This window comes from Zootoca vivipara, chromosome 11, assembly GCF_965207765.1.
Source record: "Zootoca vivipara chromosome 11, rZooViv2.hap1.1, whole genome shotgun sequence".
In the NCBI taxonomy this organism is placed as follows: domain Eukaryota; kingdom Metazoa; phylum Chordata; class Lepidosauria; order Squamata; family Lacertidae; genus Zootoca; species Zootoca vivipara.
This window is the reverse complement of record NC_142594.1, coordinates 16,957,892-16,972,810: the sequence shown is the minus strand read 5'-3', so window position 1 is coordinate 16,972,810 and position 14,919 is coordinate 16,957,892. Positions and strand designations below refer to the sequence as shown.

Below are 14,919 nucleotides of genomic sequence, written 5' to 3'. Positions count from 1 at the left end.
TGATTTTCCTATCTTAGAAAAACCATGTGACATAGGTTGGGATAAGCCAAGATCTATCAATTTTATATCCAGCATTATCCGATACAGTGGTACCTCAGTTTAAGAACAGCCCTGTTTACGAACTATTCGGTTTACAAACTCCTCAAAACTGGAATTAGTGTCCCGGTTTGCGAACTTTACCTCGGTCTAAGAATGGAAGCCGAACGGTGGAAGGGCACAGGAGGCCTCATTAGGGAAAGCACGTCTTAGTTTAAGAATGGTTTGGGTTTAAGAACGGACTTCCGGGACGGATTAATTTCGTAAACCGAGGTACCACTGTATTCCATAAAAGCTCTCATGCAGTTGTTCCAAACTAGTACTTAGGATTCAATATGCAGAAAGCAGAACAAAACCCATTCAATACCAAGATTCGTTTAAGCCCTACTGATGAGATTCTGAAATTTCTGCACCTGAATTCAGGTGGACAATCGCTAATGTGAGCCCATCTGTGTCTGTATGATAAACTTACATCTATGGATTTATAGCCACAACATGTACTTTGTGAAATTTTGAGACAGTGATTACACCACTGAAATGCCCACATGGAACCTTCAGTATTGGAATGAGTTGAGTCCCTCAGGGCAATGGCTTCCGGAAGCATAGAGCATTTAGCCCATCAATGTACTTATGGTAGGAAACAATGGAAGCTCAAGGATTACATTCTTGGGGCCAAACTGCATGTGCTTTGGAGGAGCTCCATGCTCAGCCGTCTTGGGAAGATTTGTCTTTTTGCCCAAGCGTTCTCCAACCCATAAGATTGGACAATTTTTAGATGTTTTCTCAGAATTTTTGTTTTATTTGCTTTTATATTGCTGGTTTACTAGTTTTAGGTTACAGGGGGGTTGGGTTTTTTAGTCTTTTAATGATATTCTGTTTCTTTGTTTGTTTGTTTGTTTGTTTGACTGTACACCATTTAGAGATGTTTGAAATATTAAGCACAAATGTCTTAATAAATAAATAAATGCTACCTTTCCGTGATATTTTTTTTAAAATTAAAAAGAAAAGCAGTCAGGCGCCAAAAACACACACACACAAAACTCATGGTTTTCTGTTGACAAGTTGTGCATGTTTGGTATTTATTTAAAAATGGCCTTCTACTAACTTATATTGTGGCAGGGATTCCAGAATAGAAATGCTTTACCTTGCAACACTTTCATTTTGGGGGAAAAAAAATCAAATTGCTAATACCTCCATATTATATAGCATTTTAGGTGTGCAAGTTGGGTTTGTTCCATTTCTTAATTGCTCTTTAAGTTGGGTCATTATTGTTCCCATTTTACAGATGGGAAGCAAAGACTAAAATGTTGGGAGTTGCCAAAATTCACAATATCTATAGCTAAATTAGGGTTCTTAGAGATTTCTCATATGCTTGTCCCTCACTTTATATCCAGTATACTGCACCCAGTCCTTAATTAAGAGAACAGACGATGTGTAAATTATCCCCAAATTTAGGACTCAAAATTGAAGATGATTCACACAGCTTACATTCTAGGAATTCAATTAGCAGTAACTTCCTTTTGTGTATAAAATAAGGATAATTTATATGTAAATATAGCTTGGAAGGTGGGCAAATCTCTCAGCTTCTACATAAAAGAAAATGTCTCTATATAAAGAACCTGCTTTGATTTATAAAACTGGACTGTAGTTCATAATAAAAGGACAATAAAGCAATTGTGTTGCAAAATCTTGTATGTTAACATTTCACTGTCTGCTCTCCTGTTCTGTTCAAATTTAATTAAGGGGAAACTATTTGAATATTTTCATTTTTCTTCAGAGAGTTCAAAGACAAAAATACATTCATTTGTTTTCATTGTTCCACTTAGGTACTGTAAAATTGTAGAGAGCTTTTTGATTATTACAGTGGAGTGTATTCCATCATTTCTGTTATAGTGCTAGTGATAATTTAAAATAAAATGTATTATTGTTTAAGATTCTTTATTTCCAGTGTCCCTGCCACAAACATGTAGCAAAATTCCTTATCATGCAGGTAGATTGGAATATTCTGAAGGAAAAGGAAACTGGGCAAGAAAGCTTGTATTTGTGCCATGAAATCCAGCAATATTTTGTTTTGCCTTGAAAACGAGTGCATTCTTCTTGTAAGAATGTGCCCTCCTTTAAATAGTTTTATTTGAATTGAAAGCTATACGGAATACTTTGTTGCAAGGCCATTAACCACAAAAACGCTTGCCTAATTTGTTACTGCTGCTGGAGACCCACTGTAAATCTTATTAATGTGTCTGCTACTGTAAAAGGAAGAAAGTAATTAAGTTTTATTACTATTGTTCTAGAAAAACTCTGTTTTTAAAAAAGAAAAGGCGGGGAAACAATGTCCCTCAGGAATGGTAATATTAGATGGGATGATGTCTGTTCTCTGAAGGAAATATATATATGAAACTCACGTTGGCACTGTGCGTTAATAAAATAATAGACTACCCCATTGAATTTTTCAATTAAGACTATACTCCTATTCATCAAGGATGGGGAATTTACAACTCTTTAGGTGTGTTGGACTCCCATCATGCCTGAACATTGCAGATGATGGGAGTTGGAGTACAGCAACGTAAGTCCTCCTGAACCTCATTGGGGCTTACTTCTGAGTAGACATGCCAAGGAGTGCACAGTAAATTGCATTTGTGCCTTGTTGAAATGAGTGTCTTTTCTAGTCTGATTGGTGGCTGTTGTTCTTTTGTTTTGATTTTCCAGGAATGTTCTTTCGAAAGGAAAACCGACCATGAGGAAGCCCGCGCATTAACACATTCTTGAGCAACGTCGCCGAAGAGGATGAGATTTTTGTGCCTGAGACCCTTTGCCACCACTGTTGGGTAAATGAGAAGTGGCTGTGTGATTATGCTGACATCCCAGCATGCATCTGGTCGACCTGTGGTTAACTCGCTCCCTCTCCATGTGTCTGCTCTTACAAAGCTTTGTCCTCATGATACTGTGCTTTCATTCTGCCAGTATGTGCCCCAAAGGTTGCCTTTGTTCCCATTCTGGAGGTTTGAATGTCAGTTGCAGCAATGCAAACCTCAAGGAAATACCCCGGGATCTCCCTCCTGAAACTGTCTTACTTTACCTGGACTCCAATCAGATCACCTCCATCCCAAATGAAATCTTCAAGGACTTGCACCAGTTGAAAGTCCTCAACTTATCCAAGAACATCATCGAATTCATCGACGAACACTCCTTCAAAGGGGTGGCCGAAACCTTGCAGATGTTGGACTTGTCGGACAACCGGATTAAAAGCGTGCACAAAAACGCGTTCAACAACTTAAAGGCCAGGGCTAGGATTGCAAACAATCCCTGGCACTGCGATTGCACTCTGCAGCAGGTCTTGAGGAGCATGGCCTCCAACCACGAAACGGCCAACAGCATCATCTGCAAGACTTCGGAAATCGACGAACACGCCGGGAGGCCGTTCCTCAACGCTGCCGACGCCGACCTCTGCAACCTCCCTAAAAAGACTACTGATTATGCTATGCTAGTCACCATGTTTGGCTGGTTCACCATGGTGATTTCCTACGTCGTTTACTACGTGCGGCAAAATCAGGAGGATGCGCGCAGGCACCTCGAGTACTTGAAATCCCTACCAAGCAGGCAAAAGAAGCCAGAGGAAGCAGATGACATAAGCACTGTCGTATAGTGCCCCGGGTTCAGTGATTGGCTACAAGGTGGAAATTAGGTGTGCATAGCACGGACGCCAGGTGTTTACTTCTAACATTCGTTGTAAACCTGTAAGACTTCTCCCGCCCCGCCCCCCCCCATTAAGCTGAATTATACCACTGTCAAAACTTTCTAACAAAAAGATTTCTGTTTGGGGTGATAACAGTACACCTTTATTGTTTTCTCTGGTGGTATTCCAAACAAAGTAAAACTAATATGTAAACATTAGTTTAGACCCATTCCACTCTTTAATAATGAAATTTATTTTTTTAATTTGAAACCAAATAAAAGCTTAACTTTGAACCATGTAAATACAGGCTGATTTATTGAACCGAAGTCTGCCCGATGTGCGCGCGTGTGCATGTTAATATGAGAGAGGGGAAAGTGGGGGGGGGGAGACGGAGTCTAGAATGGCTGTGGTATAGAATTATAAGACTGTTTGTAAACCACTAACTCGTACAAAATATCAGGGGTGATCACCCTACAAAATAGGGTGATTTTCATCCTGGAAAATCCTGCCACTGTTCAGCTTTATCTTTTTTAAAAAAATATTTGTACAATTTCACAGAATTGGGCAAAATCTGTAACGATAAGAACACATTGTGACTGCTTAGTACTGTGTGTGTGTGTGTGTGTGTGTGTGTGTGTCAGTGCCAGTCTGTCTGTAATCTTTCGCCTCTCTCCCATCCCTCTCCAATTGGCATCAAGCTTTAGCTTAAAGCATCAAGGGAAACCGATCGTGTTGCTGAGAGGAGGGAAGGAAATCCAATAACTAGCTGTTCTTTCAAACCTCCCAAGATAATCCTGCTACATCAGAGGGTTTTAAAAAAAACACACACACAGAGAGAGAGAGAGAGAGAGAGAGAGAGAGAGAGAGAGAGAGAGAGAGAGAGCGCAAGGAGGCTTCCTTCTGTGTAGAGATTAGAAATGGATGAATTTGTCAATTTCACTTTCTCTCCGATTCCCATTTTTTCCATTCTTTAGTTTGGTTCTGCACATTCCCACAAGAGTTTGCAGTTTATTTGTTGTTGTTTTCAAAGGCCTCATGAAAATCCGTCAGTTATTTTGCTGCAAATTGATCCTAATAAACACATTATTATCATAGCTGCCAAGTTTTCCCTTTTCTCGCGAGGAAGCCTATTCAGCATAAGGGAATTTCCCTTAAAAAAAGGGATAACTTGGCAGCTATGATTATTATATGCATTTTTTCCTAATATGCACAATTTGCATTTCAATTCCCCCAAAGTGCATTTTTGTATTATGTCATTTGCATTGATATATGCATATCTTTCTGCACACTACCCTAGTATCTGCGTTTTTGTACAGATTGCTTGACTGAAGAACTGCATTGCAAAACTAGGAAGAAGTGAGGATTTCAAAGGATGACTGTGCTTTCATAATATTTTGGAAAGGGCAAATTTGACAAGTTTGCCTTTAAATGAGTACTGAATTGAATTCCTCTAACATTCCTAGTGGAGATACTTGCCTTTTCCTAAAGTTCCCCACACCCCAAAGTGTGCAGACAGGCTTCCTCATGTTGCAGGTAACTCCCAGAGCATTGGGGGGGGGGAGCAGCAGGAAGAGACTCAGGACTGATTTGATTGTCCTTCCTACTCTGAGTAAAGTTGAATGTCAGAGAAGGCAGAAAGAGGGGCATTTCCTTAATCTACAGGAAGATTGGCACACACATATATGCAGCCCCAATATTTTGTAAGATAAGATAAGATAATCTTTACAGTGGTGCCTCGCTTAACGAATGCCCTGCTTAACGAAATTTCCGCTTAACGAAAGGATTTTTCGAACGGAGGTTGCCTCGCTAGACGAATTCGTTTTATGAAAAATTCATCTAGCGAATCATGGTTTCCTATAGGAATGCATTGAAATTCAATTAATGCGTTCCTATGGGCAAAAAAAAAATTCAAAAAAATTCAATGCATTCCTATGGGATTCGCTAGACGAATTTTTCGTTATAAGAAAAGACCCGTGGAACGAATTAAATTTGTCTAGCGAGGCACCACTGTATTGTCATTGCCTCCCTGCGGGAACAACGAAATTACTCGGCTGCTCCATCCACTCAGATAAGGCACTCCACATAAATTTAAAATAAATGCAAAACATTAATTAAACAATACAATACGAAATGGCAAGTAAAAAGAAGATGACTTCAAAGTCCAGAGTTTCCATTTAAGGCTGAAATTGCTCTTGCACAGGTCTTGCACAAGTCTGCTCATGTAAGGAGAAAATGGAAATAGGATGATGCCATTAGAAGCTGTCCAATCATACATCATCAGTTTGCATTAAAAAAAAAAAGTCCTCATGAAAATTCATCAGCATTTTTATTGCAATATACATGTTTGCATGCAGTTTTGCCTTATATGCACATACAAGCAAATACATTTTGCCTAACGTAATGCATTTTTGTATGTTAATTTTGTTAACAGCTTTATCGACACTTTATCCCAGTATTCATTTTTGTAATTATTATTTTAAAAATGAAACAGTATAGTAGAAGGAGCATCTCCACCCCCATCGTTCAGCCCGGATACTGAGGTCCAGCTCCGAGGGCCTTCTGGCAGGTCCCTTGCTGCGAGATGTGAGGTTACAGGGAACCAGGCAGAGGGCCTTCTTGGTAGTTGCGCCCACCCTGTGGAATGCCCTCCCATCAGATGTCAAGGAAATAAACATCTTTTATTGATCTTTTATCGTGTTTTTAATATTCTGTTGGGAGCTGCCCAGAGTGGCTGGGGAAACCCAGCCAGATGGGCGGGGTATAAATTATCATCGTCATCATCATCATCATCACATCCTACCCCACCCAACTAAAGGATGAACAACAAACTAATAACAAAATGCCTGTGTGAATGGGAGCATCTTTGGTGCCTAAAGGTTGATAGTGATGGTGCTAGGAATATTTCTCTGTGGGGAGCATTCCACAGTCGGTGAGCCACCATTCAGAAGATCCTGTTCTTAGTAAACTTTTCTTCATCTTTTTCTGATGCCTCTCCTGGTCAGTAGCTTATTGCTTGCTCTTTGTCTAATGAAGGTATCCTGTCCTCCTGTCTCCATTTCCACCTGTTCCTCACAGAGAAAAGGAGGAGGGTAGACAAATGTGCTGAAGTATTTTAAATAGGGCCTCAAGCTGCAGGCTGGGATCAAAGGTCTGGTCAGGTTGAAGAACTCACTCCGTAGGCCATGCCTTTTTCTTCATGGGATCCTGGTGGAAAGTGAGGCTGCCTCTCGGCTGAGGAAGGCCAAAGGCCTCTGCCATTCCTTTGCTGCTTCTCTCCTCCCCCTGATCACGGGCCAGAGCGCTTCTGTCTTCAAGCAGGCGGGCAACGTCTAGCTGAGGACTGGGAATAAGCCAAGAGGCTCCCTAGCTAATCAACTGCTTCATCTCACTACCTTGGAAGCAGCTTTCTGTGCTGTGGAATTTCCCTCCCTGATCCTCATCAGTCCCTTGGTGATGTGTGATTTTTCTCCATTACCTTCTTAGCCTCGGGTTTTAAAATTGTAATGTTCATGCTCCAGTATTCCCATCAGAGGTGTTAAATTGGCTGTGTTTCCCCCCCCCCCAAAGAGTTGGCTTCCGGGGGTGGGGGTGGGGGAAAGTCCACAGGTAGATATATATACTCATTTTCAGCTTCAACTTTCCCTTGTCCTTCTCTTCAAATTGCAAGGCCAGCCACTGCCTCTGCAATATCCTTGGCTATTTTTTGCCTGGGAACCTCTCTTAAGGGTTGCAAAAACAACAAGAGTTCAACCAGATGCTGGGGGGCCCAAGGCACAGAGCTGAATTGCCTCTGCTCAGGACGCAACCTGCAATCCTGTCTACTTTTTGGTGCATTCAACAATTTCTATTTCCAGCCTTTCAAGGCCTGTGGATACATTTTAATTTTTCAGTGAGTGTTGTGGGCACCAACCTTTTGGGATCCTCTCCCCTCCCCCAGATCATCTCCCCTACCAAGCACACAGAAAGACAAAAAAAATGCATCACACAGATTTTTTCCAAGGATCTGACTTCTACTCAGATCCAGTAATATTAATCTAAGCCTTAAAAAGCTTTGACTGCCCGGCTAAACCTGGTAGTCTATGGGTCTCAATCCCTCAGTGAATTAGGGACTTCTCCTGCATGCAAACACAGGTTCTGGCAGATTGAGCAGATGAGGCAGATGAAGTCGGTTTCTGCACATGTTGTAGAGGAAAATGAGGGGCAGATGGGGCTCGTCAACCAAGGAAGATAGCCCATCTAGGGGAAATAAGTGAGGAGTAAACCCTACAAAAATGAGGAGTGGCGTCCCTAAGATGGTTGGATGGCAACTGGTATACAGTGGTACCTCGGTTTACAAACACAATTGGTTCCGGAAGTCTGTACTTAACCTGAAGCGTACTTAACCTGAAGCGAACTTTCCCATTGAAAGTAATGGAAAGTGGATTGATCCGTTCCAGACAGTCCGTGGAGTACTTAAAATGAAGCGTACTTAACCTAAAGCGAACTTTCCCATTGAATGTTCCCATTGAATGTTCCCATTGAATGTTCAGTGTATCTGAAGAAGTGTGCATGCACACGAAAGCTCATACCAAAATAAAAACTTAGTTGGTCTTTAAGGTGCTACTGAAGGAATTTTTTTTATTTTCCCATTGAAAGTAATGGAAAGTGGATTAATCTGTTCCAGACGGGTCCGCGGAGTACTCAACCTGAAGCGTACTTAACCTGAGGTATGAGTGTAATTGGTTCCGGAAATCCGTACTTAACTTGAAGCGTACTTAACCTGAAGCAAACTTTCCCATTGAAAGTAATGGAAAGTGGATTAATCCATTCCAGATGGGTCTGCAGAGTACTTAAACTGAAAATACTCAAACTGAGGCGTACTTAAACAGAGGTATGACTGTACCTCCTTCCAGCAACTCCTACAGCCAAGCTGGTGCCAAATGTATTGTTCTGATTTCCTTTGGACCGCAACAGTGAGGCCTAGTCTTGTTGCCTAGGCAACCCAGGACCTCCATGCACACTGCCCAGGCTTGAGCCCTGGGGAGGTCACTTCAGTGGTGCTAATGCAGTGGTTTGACTTCACCCCCAGAGGTACACTCGGTTGTCTCTCAAGAGAGACAGATGCCAAAAACAACAACAAAAGGCACACCAAGCTGAAAGAGGAAATGGGAAAAAGCACCACTCATTGTTCACTGAGTGCCTCAGGTCTATAAGAGGAGAAAATCAGTGCTTTTGTATAAACATAATATTAACGTTTCATTTTGTATCAATACAAAAGACTTAAGTGCGTTCTTCAGAAGAAATGCATTGTGAGTCACTTTTAAAGGAAAGCACAATGGATTGTAAAAGTCTTTGCATAGGACGCATATTTGCTTAATTTCCTCTGGATTCACTCATGATGCAAATCTCTCACTTGAAAAAAAATGCAATCATCTAAAGTGGTGTTTTGCTTTGTTTTGGGGGGGGGTCAGGGTGACTGCAGGGATTTACAGCTGGATTAGTCAGATCAACATAAAATGGTGGTGAAAGAAAGAGGACCAGAGAACATCTAATTTCAGGAAAGTTGCTAGTTAGGTAATTAGAAAATAGGTTTCCGATTCCACTCTGCCTTAATGGAGGCAGCCTCCACAACAGCAGGTTGTTGGCGAAGGAAAAACAAGGATGATCGAGGGTAATTATCCTTGCAAATTCCCCCCCGGGGGTGAACGGACTTCACTTGCAGTTCATCTCGGTACCTGGCTCTCACTCCTGCATGCAATGGGGGGGGCAGGGAAGTGGTGACTGCAAAAGCACTTCGCTTGCCGAAAATCCTTGAACGCCACCATTAAGAAGCAGAGGTTCTGTTAATTAGAGCATAATTGGACAAAAGTACAGGCACATGCTAGAAGAGATGAGATCAGAAACTGCGGAACAAACCATCTGCAAGGACTTTAAGGTTTGAACTTGAGATAAACTTCATTTGGTGCAAAAGACAGTGGGGGGGAGGGGGGTCTACATTTTCTTTATTTAAAGTTTTCTTCTCTACATTTATGATTCGGCAACCCTCCTCTAAATGTTAGTTCAAATTATATTTGTACAAGCGAGGATGGAAGAAATTGGATTATAAATATGGAATATAACATCAAATGGAACTGTGTGTAAAAAAAGGGGGGGGAGAGAAGCTCAATTTTGCAAAAGGTTTATGATGGAAACCTAGAGCTGAGTCTTCCCCATCCCTTATTGTTTACGAAGTGAACTGAATAACGCTAAGAGGACTTGGAATTTAATTTAATTGGAAGTATAATTGCTCATATATCTTCAGTTGGAAGGAAGGATGAAAGGAGTCTGTGAACTGCCAAGGAACTGCTAAGGTTCTTTATTGAGTCATCTGCAGTTTGACAGACCGCTCTTCTTCCCAGACTGAGAGGTAAAATGGTGACAACAGGTAATATTTACTGGAACAGAGTGACTTTTTCAGCTGTTGTTAAAGTTGCAATGCAACAATGCATCGAAAAGAGCAATGGAGAACTTTCTGGAACAACGCAATGGAATATCAGCTCCACCCAAGACATGATGGATAACAGCAACAACCGGAGGAAAGAAAGACATAACATCTAACAAGGACTAGAAGAAACACCACAGACAGAATAATTGCCACACAAAGGAAGAACAAGGATATAGTTTGAGTACCTCACTTGTAATTTTATAAATCATTTAATGTGTCAACACAAATAGAAGTTATTAATGTTGCAGTTGTTGTATGAGGGATTATTATTATGACCAGAATATAATTTTGGAACGCAGAAATAAAGAAAATAACCATCAAATCTAGCACACAGGGGCGGCACTTTATCTAAATTATATAATTTGGTATTTGAACAATTAGTATTAATAATTGTATTATAAATTCGTATTGTTATAATGAGGCTATTATTGGACTTTAATTGAAAACTAATAAAAAATTATTATTGAAAAAAGTTAGGTAATTAGAAATAAATCCATAGAACAGCAAAGGGATGAAAGGCAAAAAGGAATGATGTATTCCTAAAGTAAGGATCATGGAAAATTTTTGGGTGCCTTATTTTTCCATGGTTTTTTCTGCTGTTTCATAAGTTCATTAGTAACAACAGATGCCGATTGAAAATATGATATTAGGGAAGCTTGACAGGTTCAAAAGATTTTTAGCTTTGTTTACTAAATGCAAGTAAAATAAACAAGCTAAATGAGATCAGTCTCTTAAGACATCTGAAAAATTTCTGATGCAGGCTGTAAACTTTCTGATGCAGATTATTTTTTTAGTTCATTTTTTCCTGATTATAGGAACATTATAATCTGCCTTATGCCTTTGGCTGATTCCATGTGACCTGTTTATTATGCTTTCATCCTGATTTGTTAGTGCGGAGGTTAGATGGTGTTGTATTAAAGCCAGTGTCATCCCACATTTTCAAGTGTGTTTCCTCGTCACTATCCTTATCACAAAAAGTCTGTCCTTTGAGGGAAGCAGTTTGTTGTGGAAGACCTCCCAATCAATGTAACCTATTTTTTTCTGGGATGTGATTGGATCCCACCCAAAATAGCAACAGTCTGGAAGCACCCTTTGTGCTGTCTAGTGCAGCATAGTCTACTTTGACAGACCATGTCTCCGCAGGGTCTCAGGTAGAGAGATTTCCCCCCACATACACATTCCAGCACCTCCTACCTGATTTTTTTTTCAGCTGGAGGTAGGATTAAACCTGGCATTGTAACAGCAGATATATGGTGCAACTGAGGCTAAGGGCACTTCCATACAGGCTGCTTGATATTTCTAAATTGCTATCTACACTCTCCATCCTGTCACTTGCCTAAGTGAAAAGTGATGGGGAAATTGCACTGAAACCTGGCAATGTCATATCGCCTCTGCATGAATGTATCAGGGTGGATGCTCAGGAAACAGGAAGTGTTGTATAACTTCTCCGGAGGTTTTGTGCAAACCTCTCTGCAGGAACGCTCAATGAACAGCCACTCCGGAAGATCCCAAAATTAGTTCAAATTATTGTTTGTTTATTACAGTGTAGAGATTCTGTGTTCTATAGCAGCCACAAGTTATGTCAGTTCAAAATGGTTTCAGACTAGTCTGCGGTTTTTATTTGAGGGTGTTTATGAAAACTTGTTTTGTGTTTGGGGGTATCCAGTTCCTGTAAGAGCTTTTGAGATATGCTGGAGCCACTTAGAAGCAGTGTAAGAACAGAAAAAGCAACATTCTGATCAGTGAGCCGCTGTTCCCTACTTAGCTGGTGTGCCACCACCAAAAAGACTCTATACCAGGCATCCCCAAACTGCGGCCCTCCAGATGTTTTGGCCTACAACTCCCATGAACCCTAGGTAACAGGACCAGTGGTCAGGGATGATGGGAATTGTAGTCCAAAACATCTGGAGGGCCGAAGTTTGGGGATACCTGCTCTATACCATTCGCCAATTGCCTTGCTTCAGGGGGACACAGAACAGCCTCGGAAGCAGAGCTTAGCTTCTAGATGTGGGTGAGAGAAAGAAGCAGCTCCCACTGCCCCTTATATCTCACTGTCCTTTATTACTATGGCTCTTGCCCTTGTCTCTTGCTGCCAAGTGACTGTCACAACCTGTTGGGACTTTCTGCCCTGCAGTTCTTGAGAAACGAGGGAGCTTCAAACATCCCTCTTCTCCTGTGTGTGTACTGAACGTCTGGAGAGGGAAGAAGAGCAATGCTTAGTGGCCCGTTCCCTAACTGCAACTCTCCATCAGTGGCTATGCTGGTTTGAGCCAACGGGATTTCAGCAACATCTGGAGGGTCCATTTCTGGTTCAAAGCAAAGTGGGGGAAGACTTTGAAGAATCAAGATGCTGATGGGATGTTAGGAGAATTGAGGTGGCTGGGTCGGAGAGAGAAAGAGGTTGGCATAACTTCCAAAGTCAGGTGGGCTTGGGAAACAAGCTGACGTTAGCAGAAAAACAGCTTGCGTTTATTTCTGTACTGATCCTGTTTGAGCTATGGCTGGTGGCAGGCCATCACGAGTTTTATTTGTTTTCCTGCTGTTTTACCACTTGTTGTATTGTGGTTTTTCATCTTCTCCGAGAGCCTACAGGCTGAGTGCAAGCAATGATTTGCAAGCAATCATACAAGAGAGGAAATGAGTTAAGCCTCTAGTCTCGAGAGTGTATAGAAGAGCTGGCGCTGGACACAAGGGACAGAGAACAGTGTCTAAACAGCATTCAACAACAACAACAACAACAACACTTGTGTATAATGAATGCAATACAATCGGCGCCACCGTGGTTAGTTAAATATACAATTTTGGGCATTCAGAAATGTAAGGAGCTTAAGTGGAATTAAAAACTAAAGGTCACCAATCAATCCTCTAATTTTTCAAAACAAACAAGGGAGCATGCAAGGAGGAGGTGTGTTTTCTAAGTTTGTACCTGGCCAGAGTAATGAGGCTTCCACATTGCTTATCATAGCCTTTGGCTCAACTGAAGCAATAGGAAATATCCGCAGCTTTCTAATTGCTGAGAAGGGGTCAGCCGAACGATGCTGACAAACAGAACAGCTGCTCATCCCCTGGGGGGGGGGACATCATTGCAGAGGCGGTGACGGGCTGGATGTGAGCCAATAAACTGTTGCTGAATCCCGAAAAGGCAGAGGCGTTGTGTATTCCGAGTTCTTGAGTTCAGGAGGTTGGGGGGGGGCAGCCAGTTTTCAATGGAGATGAGCACTCTCTAAGAAGGAACAGGTCATGTCACTGGAGGTCACCCCCAGTGTCTAGGAGTGTCTGTTTTCAGCTCTGGCTGGCTTGCCAGCTGCAGCTCCCCTTAAACAGAGGTCACTTGGTGACTGTGGTATAATGGTTAGAGTTTTGGACTAGGACCTGGGAAACCAGGGCTCAAATCCCCTCTTGGCCACGAAGCCTGCTGGGTGACCTTGGGTCAGTCACTGCCTCTCAGCGTGGCCTACCTCACAGGGTTGTTGTGGGGATTAAATGAGGGGAGAGATCACCATGCACACCACCTAGAGCTCTTTGGAGGAAAAGGAAGCATTAAAAATAAATAAATGCTATAGTAGCCTCCAGATTGGACAATTGCAATGCGCTTTACAAGGGGTTATTCGGAAACTTGTGGGTTCCATTCAGAGTTCATATAAACCCTGCTTCAAAACAAGCTACACAAGTTGCCTGTTTGTTTCTGGGTGCTATTCAAGGTATTCATGTTAGTGTTTTAAACCCTTAAACACCTTATCTCCCACCCCCCCAAATCCTCTTGGGGGTTGAGATCTACAGAGTGGGCTCTCTTGGTAGTTCTGCCATTCTCAGAAGTGTGGGAAACTGTGGCCCAGGAGAGGTCTTTCCCCGTGGCAGTCCAAAAATTGTGGACCTCCCTCTCCACAGAGTTGTTTCTACCAGCTTCACTGTACAGTGGTACCTCAGGTTAAGAACTTAATTCGTTCTGGAGGTCCGTTCTTAACCTGAAACTGTTCTTAACCTGAGGTACCACTTTAGCTAATGGGGCCTTCCACTGCCGCCATGCCGCTGGCACACAATTTCTGTTCTCATCCTCAGGTAAAGTTCTTAACCCGAGGTACTATTTCTGGGTTAGCGGAGTCTGTAATCTGAAGCATCTGTAACCTGAAGCGTCTGTAACCCAAGGTACCACTGTATAGCTTTCCCCATTTGCTGAAGGCATCCCTCTTTACCCTGGTCTTCAGCAGTTAAGATGTTTTGTTTTGTTGTACTCACTTCTTTTGCTGAATTTATTCTGGGTTTCCCCCCCTCATTGGTACAGTTTTACTTGTTTTTTTAATATAATTACACCTGGTTTTATAGCTCTCTATATATTTTACAGTTGTTGACTTGCACTGGGACATTACAGTAAAGGGCAGGTAAGAAATATTGCATATAAAATAAAGCAAGGATGACTAGCATTTGACAGAAAGGGACAAGGGACACACAGATACTGTATGTGGTTAACTCTTCATGGGCTGCAGGGGCATGTCAAAGTGGGTATGTCAAAAATGGAAAGTAGGTGTGGTCTTTTTAAAGGGTGTATTGAGAGGGTCAAAACAAATCACAGCAGGAAACATACATATAATTTTCTTTTCTTTTTTCTTTTTAAAAAAGGACAATGGCCCCCCCCCCCCCACAAAAAAACCTTTTGGCATTACCTAAAGTGTATCTCTGGGAGCAACTAATGAAACTTTTTTTTAAAGTTTAATTTTGTAAAAATTAAGCGTGAGCCAGTGTGGTGTAG

At 41.7% G+C, this 14,919-nt stretch overlaps 1 protein-coding gene across 5 annotated transcripts in view; it reads left to right on the top strand.

The window, feature by feature from the left end:
• Positions 1-4,011, top strand: part of LRRC3B (leucine rich repeat containing 3B) — a 63,720-nt gene extending 59,709 nt beyond the window's left edge. For all 5 annotated transcript variants that reach the window (XM_088653790.1, XM_088653788.1, XM_088653791.1 and 2 more), the window contains one exon: positions 2,743-4,011. In XM_088653790.1, the coding sequence (XP_088509916.1) occupies positions 2,903-3,679 (777 nt within the window). In that variant the 5' untranslated portion in view covers positions 2,743-2,902 and the 3' untranslated portion in view covers positions 3,680-4,011. The remainder of the gene's footprint in view (positions 1-2,742) is intronic.
• Positions 4,012-14,919: the final 10,908 nt, after the last annotated feature.